Source organism: Strix uralensis, chromosome 9 (genome assembly GCF_047716275.1).
Source record: "Strix uralensis isolate ZFMK-TIS-50842 chromosome 9, bStrUra1, whole genome shotgun sequence".
NCBI classification, from domain to species: Eukaryota; Metazoa; Chordata; class Aves; order Strigiformes; family Strigidae; genus Strix; species Strix uralensis.
In genome coordinates, this window is record NC_133980.1 from 24,780,258 (window position 1) to 24,798,639 (window position 18,382).

Here is an 18,382-nt window from a genome sequence, read left to right on the forward strand (position 1 = left end):
GCTCAGTCGCCACTGTGTTCCTCCCCTCATCCTTTTCTGCTGGAGAGGGTATTTTGCATTAAGATGAAAGAGATGAGAGAAACTAAAATTAGTATCAGAGATTTTAAAGACTTCAAGATATTACTAATCAGTTCTAATTTAATCTCAGCACCGAGGCATGTATAGTACTGAAAACTTTTATTAGGCTTCTATAAATGTGTTAAAAGTGATACCCCCAGGCTAGTGGAATTGCCAAGCTCTGTGCATGACAGTACTGACCTGACAGTACTGCTAGGGGAGTGGGGGTTTGCTCTTTGCTGGTCTTTTAATGCTCTGTGTTTTACATCAGGCTTCTTAACTGTCATGAGCTTAGTGCTGTTTCTATTTAAGAGTGCCTTCTGCATCATTTTGGCTCCGGACCAACAAAAACTAATCTTCAGGCTCCTGCAGTATTCATTGAAGGAGATAGCTGGGTGGGGAATCCCAGGAGTGCAGTTCCAGCTGAGATATCCATATTCGTAAAGCTTTTTGGAGGAGATGCAGGTTCCTGTGGTGCCTCAGTTCAAAGGGGAACTCTAGGCGCAGCTCTGATAACGGTGCGTAGCTTCCTCGCCAGGACTGGCATGTAGTCACCACGGAGCACTTCGTATTTCACACCCTTTTGATACAGGTCTGAGCTTTGCAAAAGTCTTTCAAACAAAAATTCAGAGGACTGCTGCAAGGAGAAATGCTCTGAGTAACAGCAGCCCCGCACTGCAGATGCTGGGCAACATTTTACAACACCTCTGCTCAGATGCCTATTTGCAAACTGACTTAGTTGCTCAGCAGTCTGTACTATAATTTCACATACTCTTTGTGGTGCCAGCTCAGAGAAGTGGTCCTTCCCCGACCTCCAGTTCCTCATGACAGAACAAACATATGTTCATGGGGTGAACTGGATCAGGGAACCAATCCAAGTTAAAATTAGCCTGGCCAAGAAGCTAATTTCAACCTGGGACAGCTTCTCTGGCAGACAAGAGCAGGCAAGCGTGCCCAGCCGGTGACGAGTACTCAGCCCTCCTGCTGCTGCTTTTAGCAGCCTGCTGGCTTATGCCAGTGTGCGGGGGTCTTGTCTTAAGGGCGTTCAGCAGGGTTTAGGACCTCAGATTTGAGTGGGTATTGTTGTTTTATCCTATTTTTGAGATTATATTGAAGTGTGAAACAAATCCACCTCCAAAATTATATCCTGAGTCAGCCCAGTCTGGGTCAACTTTGATGTTTGTTTGTGAACTGATATAAAAACGTAGGTAGATTGTAATTATCTGCACTTTCAAATGAGAGTTGTTGTAAATAGGAAGCAACATTTTCAAGTCAAATGAGATGTTTTGACTCTTAGTGATTTTATTTTTTTCCTGGCAAGGGAGATTTATTGAAGCTCCTCCCTGCAGTTTTGGTCTCAATGAGCTGTTGACCTGGAGCTGGCCCGGAGGAGAGCCTGGTTGTTGGGATGTTTCTCTACTGATTTTTCAGTGTGCATCCTTGTACTCTCCTGTTTTTCATCATTGTCAACTGTATGCGGAGTCTTGCTATGTGTTAATCTGCAAGGCCAGATGATGAGGATTAATGCAGTGTAATTGCTCGTTGATATTTCTGTCTCAAGGACTGGTCTGGGCATTCTGCAGTGGCCTGGGTGAAATCCTTTTGGAGGCATATGGCCTTTTGGTGAATTGGGACTGTTTCCATCCATTTGTGCCCTCTGGTCCCATCATTGCTGTGTGGGGAGGGATTGCCATCAGTGTTTATGGCGATTTAAAACCAGAGGTCCCCGTGGGCCCAGAAGGTGGTGGGCTGCCCCGGGGCAGTAGTTTGGGGACAGGCCAACTCCAGACCTGGCAGCACGAAGGGTGCCAATGCCTCGCTGCTGCTTTGGGCCCAGCCTCCTGCTGGACTGCCACCATGTCCTGCAATGTGTTGAAGCGGCTGTTAAAACCATTATCAGGGCGGGAGTGAGGAGCTTGGCCCCAGCATGGCACAGGCCTTCCCGGGAAAGGGTGTCTCCTTCCCTACAGCCTGAGTGATGGGGATGGAGGTGGGCACCTACCAGCCCATTGCCACCTTGAGGTGGAGGGAAGGAAATGCCTGAAACATGCTGGCGCTAGACTTCCTGCTGGGTATTCTTACTTACGTGTTTTACTGAGAAATTGCATCCAAAATACCTGTTTTTTAGTATTATGTGGCTGTTTTGGCTGTGGTATATTTTTATGCATGCCTCTGGTTTTGGATTTGCTCTACTTGATAGTCCCTTGCTTTTTTTTCTCTCCTTCTTAAAACATATATTTGTGAAGAACCAGAATATATTCATCTGTAGCCTGTAACAGCTCCTTTCTGGAACTTTCTGGCACCTGCAAATCCCATGGTATAGAGCAAATAGACCCTGAGTGTCCATCACAACTCTGCCGTGTAGGTTTCTTAAACTTACTTAAACATATACAAAGATGGAATCATAAAAAAACAACCAAAAAATATTCCACAAAAATTAAGTTACTAATTGACTTCCAACTTTCCCTGTAGTTGTGAGGTGGGAGTGATTTCAGTGCCTTTACATTACATATAGGCAGGCTAGAACTTGGCTTCAAAAAATTCAAGGTTAATGTTAAGTAGATGGAGATCTACTACATTGAAAGCCAGTTCTTTCAGGTTCAGGTGAATACTTGTTGACTTTCACTACCAGTTAAGCCTAGAAATTGAAATAGCAGTCTCTGTCTTCCCAGTGATTGTAGGTAGCTCTGAGTCTCTCTTGATATGGAGCCATTTTTTTACCTCTGGCCCTAGACAGCTAAACTCAGTCTGTTGCAGAAATCAAGTCTATTTTTGTGACAACTATTGCTGCTTGTTTTGTTTTGGTATCTACTTCAGAAAGGAACAAAACATGTTAAAACTGGAGATAAGGGGGGGGGGGGGGGGGGGGAGGAATTGAAGCTACTCCATCTACCATAGCTTTTAGAAAACTCAAATGCCTTTTTTTCTTTTTGGGTGAGCTGCTTAGGAGGTCAAAGATTTTTTTGAGAGGCTTCACCTAGTGTAAGAGGTGAATAGGTGGCTCCTTGAGGCACTACACAGGTGAATTGGATCCTAATGTGAGGCGTGGTTTTCACTCAGATGTTCAAGTTATGATGCCCTTAGCACAAGGTGTACAGTGGAAATATTGCCCCTTTGCGCATCTTCAGTGATTCTGCAGTGCCCTTGACTGTGTTTAGATGGTTTTGTGCCCAGTGCTCTTAACGGTGTAAAGTAAGATAGCAGCTGATAATGTGATGTTATCCAGAGTTAGGCGAAACAGTCATAAATTAGTGTTCTTGAGACAATAACTGGGTTTCACAGTGTCATTCCTTGTGGGTTGTGTTTTGTTTCAAAATTTTAAACATGGTAGATGTTTTGACATTAAGAAGCATTATTTAATTTTATTGTGTAAATTGGAAGGTTTTCTAATTAATGTTTTTTCTTGTTTGCTTTAAGAGTCAGATTTACAGGTCTGTCAACATAGAGCACCAACATGTTGCACCAAAAAAATGGAAGAGAGCTACCAGGCAGCTGTCCGAAGGGAGAGGACTCAAAGTATCCAGGCACTGAACTTTGAACTGAAGTACATGATTGTTGGTCATATCACAGCTTTTCAAGGTAGGAACTTTTGAGGTACTGCAGTCCTCTGAGTAGCTGATAAAAGTATCCTCTGCAATCAAAAGGAAAAGCTCTTTATTCTTCATTTCTCTTGCATCACATGCTGTAGTCACTGGCTTATGGTTTACTTCCCTGTTGTTTGATGATCCTGCTTTTGGAAAAAGGTGATGGCACTTAATCTTGACTGGTATTTTAAGCATCTGCCAAACTCTAGTTAGGAGTCGATTTAAGTTTAGGCCTTGTTTCTGGCATAATTTTAAAAAAGATTGGTATGGATATTTTCAAGACATTTTCAAATGTCATTTAGGTGCCTGATGGTGATTTGTGCTTTTTGATACTCTCTTGTATTGCCAAACCATTTACAGGTGTAGAAAGTTAAATGGAAATGCATTTGTTGATGTTGAAGAGTAAGTAGTCCAATTAATATGTGAAATGAGAACACAGTGCTCTCTTCATGTCAAAACGTTTAACTACCTGGCAGGTCACATAAAAAGTGATCTGTTTTCAAGAATTATGGCCAGCCAGTTAAATGTGAATGCATGAAGGAACCTGCACTGAAAGTCTGTTCTTGTAACTCTTGCTGTTCTCAAAGCTACCTTGCTCTAACAGGTTGATGTGAAACTATGTAGTTTCTTCAAACAGATGGCTATTGTAGTATTAAAGGAGGAAGATGCTTGTGTAGGATTGTGTGCTATACAGTGTTGAACACTGGAGACTTCTCCAGAAGGGCATTTAAGCACAGGCTGTGAACTTTAACTGTATAAGAGTTGAGTGATTCAATCAGTCATTGAGTGATGAATCCAACTTACTGACTTCTGTGGGCCTAATTATGTGCTTAACTTTAACTCACTGCTTTTCTATGTTTAGTGCTGAGCACCCTCATGGAGTGGGTTTTGAAAACAAGCCAGTAGTTATTAAAATACAAACTGTTGAGTTCTGTATGATTAAGCCTATTGTTACAAAGCAGTTTTTATTAAATAGTAGCTTTTTCTGTCTAGTTTCTTCCATTTGAGTGAAAATACTTTAAATAAAAGATGAGATTGACAGTTAAATAAGAGATAGCATATTATCTAAAATTGACAGTAAGTGATGGTGGAAGCCTGAAAGTTGTGGAAGGGCAAGATAAAAATTTTCTTGTGCTTCTGGTAGTTTACCTCTCTTTCCTCTGTTCTGTGCCAACGAGTGAGAAATGGCATTTTTGTTTATTTTACAATTAATTTTTGAAAATTTTTAATATCTCCCATGGTTAAAAAATTTGGTTGGAGGGCACTTTGGAGGAGCACTGTAGTAAAAGAGTGACTGTTAGCACTGCTAAATGCTGGTAAGGTATTCAAGCAATCTTTCAGTATCATGATTGAATAAAGATAAGGTCAGAATAGATTAACCTACCAGCCCCTTTAGGTCAAGCCAGTGTCTTTATTATCCATTGCTGATGAAGCCTTTTGATGGAATGAAAGAAGCAGTTAGACATTTCACACAGTTTAAATTTACAAGCATTTTCTGGAAGTGGGTAAATAGGTTGTTTGTTGTAACTTGGTACAACTGGCCTTCTGTCCACATTAGGTGGGAACACTTGAAAAATGTAACTTTTCTCTTTTGCATTGGGAGCTGCCTTTGTTCATTGGTTTTGTCCCAGGTGTCAGTGAAAAGCCTCTCTTTATCTTGTGCTGTATAAACATTCTGTTGCTAAGAGTAGTACTGTGTGAGATATTTACTGAGAGGGAAGATCTTTGCATTGAATTAACTCTGTCCTTTTGGTCTGTTTTGTTTTGTTGTGATTTTGAATGATAAAACTGTGAGTGTGTCAAAAGCACATTTGAAGTCTGAGAAAAGAAACATCCTTATTTTAAAAGCTTTCAGGTGCCGCTCAGATTTCATGTTTCTTGCAGCAGTGAGAACTGGCTCAGACTTGCTAAAATAATAGTGATTTATTCATTTGTATGTGGTGGTGTTTACTTGTACAATTTTCATGCACAATTTACTTTCTTTTATATATACACATTTTTAGTACTGTTAGTGTAGTCAAAGCAAAGCAGTAGTTAGTCTTGCTGCCTACTGCGAGGAAAAGAAATCCTAACTGCTTTTTATGCAGTTCTAGCAGACAATACCATTAATATTATACCCATACTGATGAAATAATTTTCAAGACTAGTACAGTGTAAGAAATGGATTTTCAGGAGTCCTGCTTTGAGAACATAGCGGTGAGAATTAAATTTCAGTGGGAAGAGCAACTTTTTTGGAAGGGGGTGGGGGCACAGAGATAACTTTTTAAAGTTTTTATCTCCTTATTTCTTTCATGAAATTCAAAAGACACTTAGTTCTGAGGACTTGAAATTAGATACCACAAATATTAATAGGAAAGCTTTTTCATGTGAGTAGAAATTTTGATATGAGTTCAGTTAAATATTCCCTTTACTGCCTGGGTACTGCAGTTGCCTGTGGACATTTTGAACTTGAAGAGATTTTGTTTTGGTTTTTCTTCTTGAAATTGAAAATGTTATTTAAGTAGCTTTGTCGGCAGCTGAAATAAGACAATTTTCACAGGTGCTGGATTTAGTGGTGCAAAATAATTAGTCTGTAAGTCTTGATTAAATATACCACAGCTGTGGGCAGGCTTGTTATATTTGGGCTAATGCCCAATCCATACATATGGACAGCCTTAGCACTATGGTTCAATCCTGCTATTTTTCCCCTTTTAAAGCTTTTAATATTAGCAACCCAGTCCTTGCTCAAACACTTAATAAATCAAGCTTCTGCATGGATGTGCTTTAACTTGAACTCCTGTTGCTAATGCTGTTGCTGTTACACCTGATTTGAATAGGAAGAGGCACATTGGCATCAGCTGCAGGCTGTAAAATGTCCTCCGTGTGAGTACCAGGACAGGAGGAAAGGAGAGAGGCAGGAATGAAAGGGCCAGCTGCCTGCTTGGGAAGCATGTCATCAGAATCAGCTCCTGCAAAATCATACATTGTCACAAAATCTTTTGGGTGTTTGGATGCTGAATGTAACCAGGCCCCCAGGGCAGGGTTTCAAGGAAAGCTGCTGGATTCACTTTCTCTTAATGTTTTGGTCCATGGTGTAGCCTAAAAGTCATAACCATGGTATTAGTCACTCTACAGATCTGTTATTAATGACTCCCTGCTCCCAATGGAGTCCAAGGCAAGGTGGAGTAAGTGCATGAGATGTGTAAGCGTGCCAAACTGTAATAGGAGCAGCGTAACAGAGGGGAACATGCCTGTTGTAGTGATCCTAGTATGTCACCCTCTGGCTCTTCGCAGGTGGCTTTGTTTTGGATGCTTTTTGGTGCAGGTCAGTTCATCCCATCCAAAGAAGTGCCTATCTTTCTGTCTTTGCTCCAGCCTGAAATGCCCAGCAGAACTATTTAAATGAATGATCAAACAGCATGCTTTCATTTTATAACTCACTTCTGTCTTTAATAACCAGAAGATTCTCCGTTGAACTTATTTTTCTTTGTTGCAACCTTTTTTAGGCTTGCATGTAAACAAATGTATTGTTTTAGCTTAGATTGATGTCTTTGTGGTGATACTACATGTTATTTGGCACAGCCATCCTTCTGTTACTCCCCAAATTCCCTCATGCAGTCCCTGCTCTCCTCAGGGACACTTCCAAGCAAGGCAACCAATTCATTGTTAGTGAATTAATAGTGGCATGGGTGTGCAGGCTGAGAGTTGCTGTCAGAAGAGGTATCAATAGTCTGACAGGAAAGCTTTGTGGTGGGCAGACAGCAGAGAGAAACCTGGCCTCCGTTTTCTGTGTCCTTTATGGAGTGCTAAGAGGTGCCATGTAAGGGCCCACAGAAAGCTTGGCTCTGCTCCTGTCATCTTATGTTGAGGCTAATTTGAGGAAATGAGTATCCACACACTGCTAATTTATTTGTTCTGCTGATGGTCTCTGCAGAGAGGCAGAACAAGATACTTTGAAACCTACATCACATTTCAGTCACCAAATTAGCAGGTATCAGAGATACAGTGAAAAGCTTTGAGCTCTGCAGTTTAAAAAAATCCCAAACTATTATTTGCTGCACCTTCTGTTTTTACAGGCATTAGAAATTGTTCACTCTCAGCCTTTGAAGAGAAAGCTCTTTCATGAAGGGAAGTGTGTTGGTCATAAAGCAATAATTTTGTGTTGTTTTTATGAAATAGCATTCATTTGACCTTGGTGGAAGGTCAAATGGTGGAGCCAGGTGTTGCCACATTCTCCCAGCTATAGGAGGGTAGATTAGCTTTGTAGCACTCTGTGCCTCTCACTCCCAACTCAAGGGGTTCGGCAAAGTTTTGCTTATGTTTTGCTTTATAAGGAATGAGGAGATTCTAGTTGGGAAAGCTCGTTGTTACTTCTAATAGCAGGAGTTGCAGTGACATTGCTGTGCACACACATTGTTTTGCCCTGTTATCTGTTCCAAGCAGGCAACTGTAAAGAACATTAATGGTATGAGGCAGAGGGGGAAACCTAGTTGTAGCAGGGATGGAGCCCAACACTCCTGGTTGTCAGTAAAATGCCTGAAAGATAATGCTTAGTTGATCCAAAAGGTCTTTAAGCACAAAGTTTTTCATCTGGCATCCTCCCTGGTGAATGGGAAGTGTTGGCTGGTTTCTGTGGGTCTTGGGATGGATACCATTACTGGGTCCAAGTAATCAACTGACCTGATTATTCCCAGAAACAAGTAATACAGTACGCTGGCACTCAGAGCTATGTGGAGTCAAAAACATTCTCAATTTTTTTACAGTAGGAAAGCTAACCGTATCCTGGCTGAGTCAAGAGAAGTGTGGCCAGCAGGTTGAGGGAGGGGATTCTCCCCCTCTACTCTGCTCTCGTGAGACCCCCCCCTGCAGTGCTGTGTCCAGCTCTGGGGGCACCAGCATAAGAAGGACATGGACCTGCTTGAGCGGGTCCAGAGGAGGGCATGAAGATGATCAGGGGCTGGAGCACCTCCCCTGTGAGGACAGGCTGAGAGAGTTGGGGGTGTTCAGCCTGGAGAAGAGAAGGCTCCGGGGAGACCTTATGGTGGCCTTCAAGTACCTAAAGGGGGCTACAGGAAAGATGAGGGGAGGGACTCTTTATCAGAGGGTGTAGAGATAAGATGAGGGATAATGGTTTTAAACTGAAAGAGGGTGGATTTATACTAGATACAGGGATTTACTGTGAAGGTGGTGAGACACTAGCAGAGGTTGCCCAGAGAAGCTGTGGCTGCCCCCTCCCTGGAAGGGTTCAAGGCCAGGTTGGACGGGGCTTTGAGCAACCTGGTCTAGTGGAAGGTGTCCCTGCCCATGGCAGGGGTTGGGACTAGATGGTCTTTAAGGTCCTGTCCAACCCAAACCATTCTATAATTCTATGATTTTAATTTGACTGAGTTGCAGTATTGCTGATACTTATTTTTACTGAATTTGGGAATATTAGCTTGAAATAGGGGTGTCTGGTTAATGGTGTTGAAGTGCAATGAAATTTACAAAACAAAAAAGATTTGGCTGGAGAAGTGTGCTCTTGTTTGTAGTTAATTACTATATGAAGTGTAATCACAATGCTGGAGATGGATGCAGTCCAAAATCAATGAGCTATTTAAAAAAAAAAGCCATCCATCACCAACAATGCCTCTGGTTTCATTTATTTACTGCTGGATTATAGAAATGCAGAAGTATTGTTTTTGAAATAGTTTTTTTGGTAATCCCATACTACTTGGTCTTTTATTCAGACAAATTGTTACCCACCCCTTTGCACTTGTATAACCCCGCTAAGTAGAGTTTTGTACTCTGCTGACCTTTGAGCTGAAAGCTGCCGAAATGTATAATTTGCTTTTGGCTCAATGAAAAAATGGTTCCCTACAGAGAGAGAGAGAGGACAGAGAGGCTTCATTAGAGTATTTCTGTCCACTGTATACTATTCATTCCTATTCCAATACACCCAACAATGTGTTTTCTAGGTGGAGTGAAAGCCTGTTTTTTGTATGGAGCCTAAGGGAGGCTGGAATGTTCCTTTTTAGCTGTAGCCTCGCATGTGTGAAATGCATGCCCATGGACTACTGCTGTCTGTCTTGTGTGGGGCTCTAGGTTGGAGAAGACTGTCTTCATCCATTTGACAAAACCAGACTTGTTTTTGGCTGCTGCTGTTCTCTGCTGAAATGTAAACAAAATGTTCTTTATAGGGTACTTTCTGTCTGTAGATCTTAAGCATTTTTTGAAAGGACTTCAGTGTGGGTTTATTGGTGCTAGAGATGGATAAAATGAGGCACAGGAGAGGGAAAATGTCTTTCCTAAAGTGGCACATCATACCATAGGAAAAAACAAGAATGCAGCTTAGTTTATCTTTGTGACCTCTTCTGATCCCTCTAAAAAAGTATTGTGATTTTGAGAGACCTTTCAGGAGTAGAGAATTTTGGCTGATTGTAGTCTCCTGAAGTGTTTGCTGGAAGAGTGAGAGGTGCTCGTTTTGTCCTTGGTCTTGGCATGGTTGGGCTACTTTGCCCTACTGTGGACCAGGTCAGTGTTTCAGAGCAGTGCAGTATGAGGAAGGGGTATTCTGCATTAACTCTTCGGTGATAAGATTCCTCCTTTGTATTTTGGTACTACCTGACAGTTCATAAATCCAGTGTGTTTAGTGTGCATCAGTTTGGAGGAAGGAATTTCGCTGGTTTGCAATCCACTGTCAACAGTTTATGGTTGATGGAGGCAACAAAAGATGAAGAACTGTAGAGTGGGAGAGCCAGAGTCTGTTAGAAGTCAGTAATCTGTGTAACCAAGAAACTTACGTGCAGTAGTGGTGAAGCATTGCCCTTATGGGAGATGGTCTTCTGATTCTGCCATTCTGGTTTTATCCTCTTCATTGATGCCATCTCAGCTGATGAAATGTCAACAACTGCCATGTATTTCCCCATGCTGCACACAGGTACTGTCACATCAGGTGAGGCTGCAGGGCCACCTGACACAGTCTTGTTTGGTGGCCAGTAAATGAATGGGAAAATAGAAATACGAACATCCTTCCCTTTTACTGTACTGTTCCCTGGAGAGTGATAATTCAAGGGGTTTCTGAGTCTAAGCTCAGGTGCACCCATTATCCATTGGTGTAATTCTCCGTTGTTAGGCCCACTGTCCATTAACTCCTCTTTCACCAGATTATCTTCTGGCTACCACAAAAAAACCTGGCAATATTGACCACATGCTGACCACAGTTTAATTATGCATCAGGTTGCTTGATTTAAACATGCTGCCTACTAATTGCATGGTGTCACTTGATTCTTAAGTTTTATTGTTTAAAAGTATAGTAATTGCCAGTATAGTTATTCATCTTCTATATGCAATTTCTGGTTTTAGAGTACAAGGCTTTGCTAAGACTTTTTCTGCATGTGGGGTGAGGGAAGGGGTGTTAAATTCTTTCCTGTAATTGTTCTTTTCTCAGCAAGATCTAAAAATAATAGTTTGCAGTGTGATGCTCCTTAATGTTCTCAACTTTTATCTTCTGAATGTGCAAAATTAAAATCTTGGTGATGTGGTGATGTAAGTAAATATTAATATTACGTGAATGGTGGTTATTGAACTCACCATGCAACTTGCGTGTGTTCAGTCTCTAAACATTTCCAATGGTGTGAGGTATTCTTTTCTGGCTGAAAGAGTACCTGTGAACCTTTGGAATAATACCTTTTCAGAAGATGTGTGTACGCTTTTGTCAAGATTCTAGATTAAGATTGACATTTTCATCCTGTAGATTACAAGAAAATGAAAGTGTTTCTTACCTGGTGTCTTGTATTATTCTATTTTTCATGGAAATTGTAATCAGTATGATGATCTGCTATCCGTAAATAATTTAAGGAATGTACTTAATTTCTATAGACATACAAGATGCAGGTTAAATGTGGAAAAAACAAAATAAACCTTCACCTTCAAAATTTTTCTGCAGTGCATGTTAAACATAAAATGAGTGTGTGCAGAAGTTCATCCCAGCCTCTCATGTCCTGTAAGACTCTCCATGCCTCTTGATTTTTCCCATACTGTTTCATCTCTCTTAGTATGTGTTATGAAAATCAAGTATCCAATACTTTTTACTGTTTTCACTGTTTTTTCAAGGTTACCTGAATCCTGCTGAAAAGGTCATTTCCTGGACAAACTCCTGATCACATTCTCTGTTGCCTCGGTAGTGCTACCCTCCTGCATCTAAAATATGCCTTTCATCTTGTACTTTCCAGTGGAGCCCATGCTGCTAGTCACCTGTGATTCATGTTCTAAATGTCACTTACTGTCACAGGCCAGTAATGACAGCCTTTTCATTCACTTCATATAAAAATTCAGATGGGTATGTTTTGTTTTTTCCTACGCTGTCTTTCATGTTAGAGAAGTGTGTGCTGTGAAGATCCTCTGCGCCTTCATTGTCTTCCTTTAAATGCCATTCTTAAAACTCTCCTTAAGCTCATGATAAACAAAATACTTGTGAAAGGTCAATCCAAATATGCTGAATCCACTGCCCATTATGTTGCCCAGGTTTGTCATGCCCTTGCCCCTTTCTGTCCTTTCCTCCCCTGTGTGTGTATCTATCGGCTGTCGTTGGCCTTTCCTTTTACTGGCAGCTCTGAGACAGGCACCATGCTTTATCCCGGATCTCTGCACTGCCTGTGATCCTGGTGTTTTAATAGCATCCCCAGCTGCTATAGTAATGTAAATAACTGTTGACCTTGGTAGTTTTTGTTTGTTTCTGATTGCATTAATGTATCCCCTGCTGCACCTTGTCATTTGGGCAGCTTGTTAGGAAGAAGAAATTATTAGTCTTTGAAAGAACACGGGAAAAATCAAAGGGAGGAGTAATGGAGGAGATCACACTCTTTCGTCAGAAAATTCTCATGATTTTATGCTTTCAAAATAGCAAATTCAACTGGAAAATTTAATGAAAACCTAGGAAGAACACTTAATTCTAGCCATGGAATGTAAATCACTGTCTTGCAAACCATATCTAGTAACAAAGATCATGTCCACAGAAGTCTTTATAGGATAACTAATGCTAGTGCCTATATTGTTAGAAGTGGATTTCTCCTTAAACATAGGAGAACCTTATATAAAGTCTTATTACACTGAAATCACATTATATCAATCAGCAATCAACAGTGATACTGTGGAGTCACCAGCATTGTGAGTAGTTCACTGTTACAAGAGTTTCTGCATGTTGTATGCAAGTTTGATTTATGAAATAGGGTGCAGTTGTTTTTCAAAAATGTAATATGCAGAACTGGGCTTGTGGATAACTGGATAATATTAGTCTTGCCAGGAGCTTATATTGGTAATCATAACATGTGTATCAAAGTGTTTGACTGGTTACTAGAATTATAGCGTTTTGACTCTTAAGCCGAAGTGTTATATTGTTTAGATACCTTTGTTACTTTTAAAAGTGATTAAATACAGATTTTACAGAATTGTCTGGCCCAAGGCTTTGAAAGGATGGTATAATTCTATGTGAAGTATTGAGAGAAATATACATTAAATACATTTAAAAGGAAACAGCAAATCATCTAGGCAAGATATCATCCATTTAGCCTTTATAATCATCATGTAAACTTGCTTCCTGAGCTTGTCTGGCTTTGGCTGTCATTTGACACCTGGAATGTAAGAAATTTGGGGCAGGGAAGTCACTTCATTATCTATTTATAACTGTTGTTCATGCAATGTGGGTAGGGCTTATTGGTGCTGGAACAAGAAACCTAATGAACACACACATCATGTGTTTGGTCATCTTACATCTCTGTGTCCATATTTCACCTGTCATCGCAATTATCTTTTTCTTCCTCTTTGTTCTTTCCAGTACTTTGTCAGACTGCTGACTTGTCTCCAGAGTATAAAAGCATGGTGAAAGTGTAGCCCAATAAATCTGTGACAAGTTAATCCAGATTGAAAGAAAACACAAAGATAGCTGGAGAGAAAGTGTTCACCCCTTAAAGAAAATTAAGAAAAACCTGTAAAAGCAGAGTGAGCAAGTGAATCTGAGGACTTGGCTATGTGGGGAGGCTTTGACACACTTGCTGTTTTGAGGGCAACATCTTTGTGACAGCGTTTCTGGAATCTCCTTTAGTGTCCTCTTTCTCCTGGAGTTACACACTATTCACAACCGAGTTGTGAAATTTCAGTGGCCTTCTTACTGTGGACTAGAAGGTGGGTGGTTTTCTTCCTCTATTTTGCTTTTGTTCTGACATGGCATTTCCATACAGGTAGCATTACTGCTAAATCACTAATTATATGAAGTCCCTCAACCCTGTGACTCGGGTTCTGGCTGTGTGAGTACTTAAGTAAACCTTGTGAAATTGAGTTCTTAGTCTGATCAAGTCCAAGTTCCTGCTTGCCGAAGTTAGTCTGACATCTTGTGAAAAATGTGGGTGAAGACCTGAGGAGCAACATGTTCTGACAAATATTTTGAATAGGAGTGTGTGTGAAGGTAGTTTCTACACAAAACTTTTTTGGAATAAAAAAGAGGACCATTGACTGTCCTTCAGTTTACGGAGTGGGGGGAGGGGTGTATTTCAATGATAATTCAGCTTTTAATTACACATCTTTTTCTCCTAAGGATTATATATTTTTTTAAACTTCTTTTTGTTGTTTTATTAGCCCTATTATTTGAGATTGAAAATGGGAAAAGCATTCTTTTAGGCCATTTTTAGATGCAGAATTTTAGATGCTCTTTGAGCAACAGTCTATGTACTGTAACATTGAAATTGTTGGGCAATTCAATAAAAATAGAAAAAACGTTGGAGATAATTAAATGGAAAAGGACTGATTTACAGGAAATCCTTTTTTCATTCTCACTGTTGCATTTTTAGACTTCAAAAAGAAAATGATTGAGCGAGACTGACAAGGTTAAGAGAGCAGATATCTCAAAGCAAGTATGTTCAGGAAAAAACAATAGATTCAAACCTCAGCTCCGTGCCCCAGTCATGATAGTGTGGCATTTCAGTTTGCAGTGTGCTCTTTTCTGCCAGCTGTAGATTCTCAATAGATGAAAAGAATTTTACTTGGAAAATAAAATCAATTTTTTTAAGTTAACTGGAATTAGGAAATACACTTTCATTATTTTGTTACCTTATTTTAGGAGACAAATGTGAAATTGATTGACAGCCGGCTAAACATGAGCCAGCAGTGTGCCCAGGTGGCCGAGAAGGCCAGTGGCATCCTGGCTTGTATCAGCAATAGTGTGGCCAGCAGGGACAGGGAAGGGATCTTACCCCTGTACTCGGCACTGGTGAGGCTGCACCTCGATGACTGTGTTCAGTTTTGGGCCCCTCACTACAAAAAGGACATTGAATGACTCGAGCGTGTCCAGAAAAGGGCAACAAAGGTGGTGAAGGGTCTGGAGCACAGGTCATACGAGGAGCAGCTGAGGGAACTGGGGGTGTTTAGTCTGGAGAAGAGGAGGCTGAGGGGAGACCTCATCGCCCTCTACAGCTACCTGAAAGGAGGTTGCAGAGAGCTGGGGATGAGTCTCTTTAACCAAGTAATAAGCGATAGGACGAGAGGGAATGGCCTCAAGTTGCCCCAGGCAAGGTTTAGACTGGCTATTAGGAAGCATTTCTTTACAGAACGGGTAGTTAGGCGTTGGAATGGGCTGCCCAGGGAGGTGGTAGAGTCCCCATCCCTGGAGGTGTTTAAGAGTCGGGTCGACATAGCACTTGGGGATATGGTGTAGTTGGGATCTGTCAGTGCTAGGTTAATGGTTGGACTGGATGATCTTCAAGGTCCTTTCCAACCTAGATGATTCTGTGATTCTTCTGTGATTCTGTGAAATGTCTTAGATTCTTCTTCTTCTTTTTTTTTTTTAAAATTAATTCACCATTTCTGTTATGCAGATAACATTTTGTGTTTTACTTTTAGAGCAGTTTGTATGTATGCTTTTTGGTAATGCTGTATAGCAGAATGCATTATTGATTTAAACTGTCAGGTGTGTATAGTTGTAAAAGAGGGTATAAATTTTTTTTTCTTCCAGTTATTAACAGAAAATGACTTAATGATGTTGCTGTCATGTGTGGTATTTTATTTATGGACTAGGACTTCACTGTGCTGTATATAAAAACCTAAGAAACCATGCCAGTCTCAGGAAGATTACAGTGTTACTGTAACATGAGAGACAGAGGAATATAGACAGATGGAGGGTGTGTAAAAGCAATAGGATAACGTTTTTCAGTGTAAGAGATAGCAGTCTTAGTGTTTACAAGCACATTTGTAATGTTGGGATTTTTAGATCAGATTTCAGAGTTTCTGTGCTTCATCTTAGTTCAAACTTTGCTTGTAAAAATTTTGTTACTGTAGAATGTCATGGCTTTGCAAGGTGCCCACCAGTTGAGTGCATTGTGGTTGAAGAGGGTAGGCTTTGAGGATACTTCAGTTTAAGAAGAGGTGTACTTGATTTTAAGTGAGTTTATTCATGTGAACATTTACCTTCAAACAAAGTATTTTCAAAACCTTAGAGTTGTAGTAAACTTTGGAAGTAAGGAAAACTGCTTGTATGCTTGTTTTGTAATTGTATGCTTGCATGTTTCAGCCATTTGGCATGAACGGACAAATACATAGATCAATCATTTTCACCTCTTTGTTACTTCAGTTTTCCCCTTTTGTCCTTTGTGCTTTTCCCTTAAGTGTGTCTGAGGAGGAAGAATGTATGTGCAGAGCAGGGAATGCCTGGTTGAATGTTGGCCCTGTACTTACTGGTTGCTCTACTGCTAGTTTAAGATCACTGATTTGCCGCAATGATTGCGTGTGAGAACATCTGAGCCATCTCCTTCTGCCTTCTCCCCTCCTCCCCATGGCATGGCTGTCAAAGCTGCTTTGCAGCAGTCCTTGGACCAGTCCTGTGTACACCAGCGTGGTGAGACTGAAATTTATAAGGCTGCAGAGATAAAGTAATGTGAAAGCAGACTGCTGTGCTATAACTGTGTAGAGATATCTGGTCAAATCCATGGTATGTGAACATGATTCTCACTAAAACTTACTCTTCCATCTGACCTTAAGTTGTAATGACTGTTCATCATCTGCCTACAAAAATATCTGTGAAGTGATATGTGCAGTACATCAGATTTGAAGTTAGCATGGATTCCTTATCCTGTGCTGCCTTCATGGACATCTGTTTGGATTGCATTTCTACACCATGCAGCTGGAGTGTAAATATTTTGGAAGTGTAGCTATTGGATTATGCCTTTTGTTTGCTATTTTGCTGGGAGTTGGGGTTTACTTAATGAGTATGGGATCTGTAATTATCGCCATCCTTGCAGAAAGCTTAAGACAGTTTCTCTAAACTCAGATGTTTTAGATTTAGGAATTAGAAAGATTTGTGTGGTTATAATCTGCTGCATACTTCCTATCCGTTTTGTTGGGGAAATGATTAGCTGGTGCTGCTACGTCACAGCTTCCCATTGACTCTAACTGTTCTTCAAACGTTGCATGGAGCTCTTGCTTTTGGTGTGAATCTGAATGCTATTGATTTTCTGTAGGATAGCCTCTATCCCACCAGTGCAATTTCTATTAAAAGGAGGGTTTTTTTGCCTGCTTTTCCAGTCAAATTTACTATCTAAATGGAGGACTGAGTTGCTACTGTAGCCATGTTAGCTGCTTGTTAGCATTTCATGTTTGTCTTAGAACCAAGCGTAGGTGTTTCAGTAGACACATTGAAAACATGCGTAAACACATGATTTTTTAAAAATTTGTTTTTCCCTCTTCTGTAACTAACAATGCTCTACCAGGTTGTGTTGAAACGAAGCTGTATAGTTCTGTCATGGGAGAGCAGGGCTTAAGGGGAATTGGAGCTTGGCTGAATAAGACTGACTTGCAGTTTGGTTAGAGCAGGGTGTGAACTCAAACCACTTAACTCCTTACGTGTGTGTTTGTATTCCAGGATGACAAAGCCTTATTTTGAAATACTGGCAAGTGGTAGTTTTGAATGAGATACTATTCTGGTCACCTGTGCGTTACACCGCTGCATCACACATTTTACATTGTTTCCAAAAACTGCTGATCCAGGAGGCTTTGGGATATTTTTTTTTGTTTGTTTTCAGCGAGATGAATTTATGGTTACCTTGGAGGTCACCAAAACTTTGGGGTATCTGCAGACTTAAGCAACAATGTGAGAATCGAACTTGAAAGTAAAGAATTTCTGGGTCATGTCTTCCCCACATCCTCCCAAATCTTTCCCTCAGTCTTGTAGGCATATTCACAGCTACTGAAGGGTGGTTTGTGTCAGATTTTAGAGGATCCAACAGCCTTGTCCTGCTGAGAATAACTACATCTGCTCTGAATCTTTAATCGGAATGGGAAAGGTTTGAGAGATCGGCTCTGTTCTTTTTCCTGTATTAAGACTTTGTCTTTGATGTACCATGCTAAAATTAGGATCCCTGCATATGATTACATTTGGAATGGAAGTACTGATGCAAATCTTAGTGGATTCTTATTAGAAAGAGGAGCTTTAACAGGTAGTTCTTCTTGCTTTTTGCCATGACTATTTTGCAATTGTGTAACATTTCCTGATTTGTGCTCTCAGTTTCTTGGGAGAGCTTCCTTTATGTTCTTTTAGATTGCAGTGGAAAAGAGGTGTGTTTGTAGGAGACATGATAATTTCTTTATCCTTTCTATTATTGCTTTTATTAGGTTTCATAATATTTCCTGTAAACAGAAGGCTATGAACAGGAATAGAAGCTTTGTACAAAAATAAATAGTAAGTATCTGCTATCATGATTTTAGAGGTGCACATTTAGAAACATTGGAGCTTTTAGATCTCC

General features: G+C 40.5%; 1 protein-coding gene across 3 annotated transcripts in view; it reads left to right on the plus strand.

Annotated features, from left to right (window-relative positions):
* LOC141947086 (glypican-5-like) overlaps positions 1–18,382 on the plus strand; it is a 396,015-nt gene that overhangs the window by 21,149 nt on the left and 356,484 nt on the right. For all 3 annotated transcript variants that reach the window (XR_012630020.1, XR_012630021.1, XM_074877779.1), the window contains exon 2: positions 3,475–3,636. Coding sequence is in view for 1 of the 3 variants with exons in the window: in XM_074877779.1 (XP_074733880.1) it covers positions 3,475–3,636 (162 nt within the window). In the remaining 2 variants the exon portion in view is untranslated. The remainder of the gene's footprint in view (positions 1–3,474; positions 3,637–18,382) is intronic.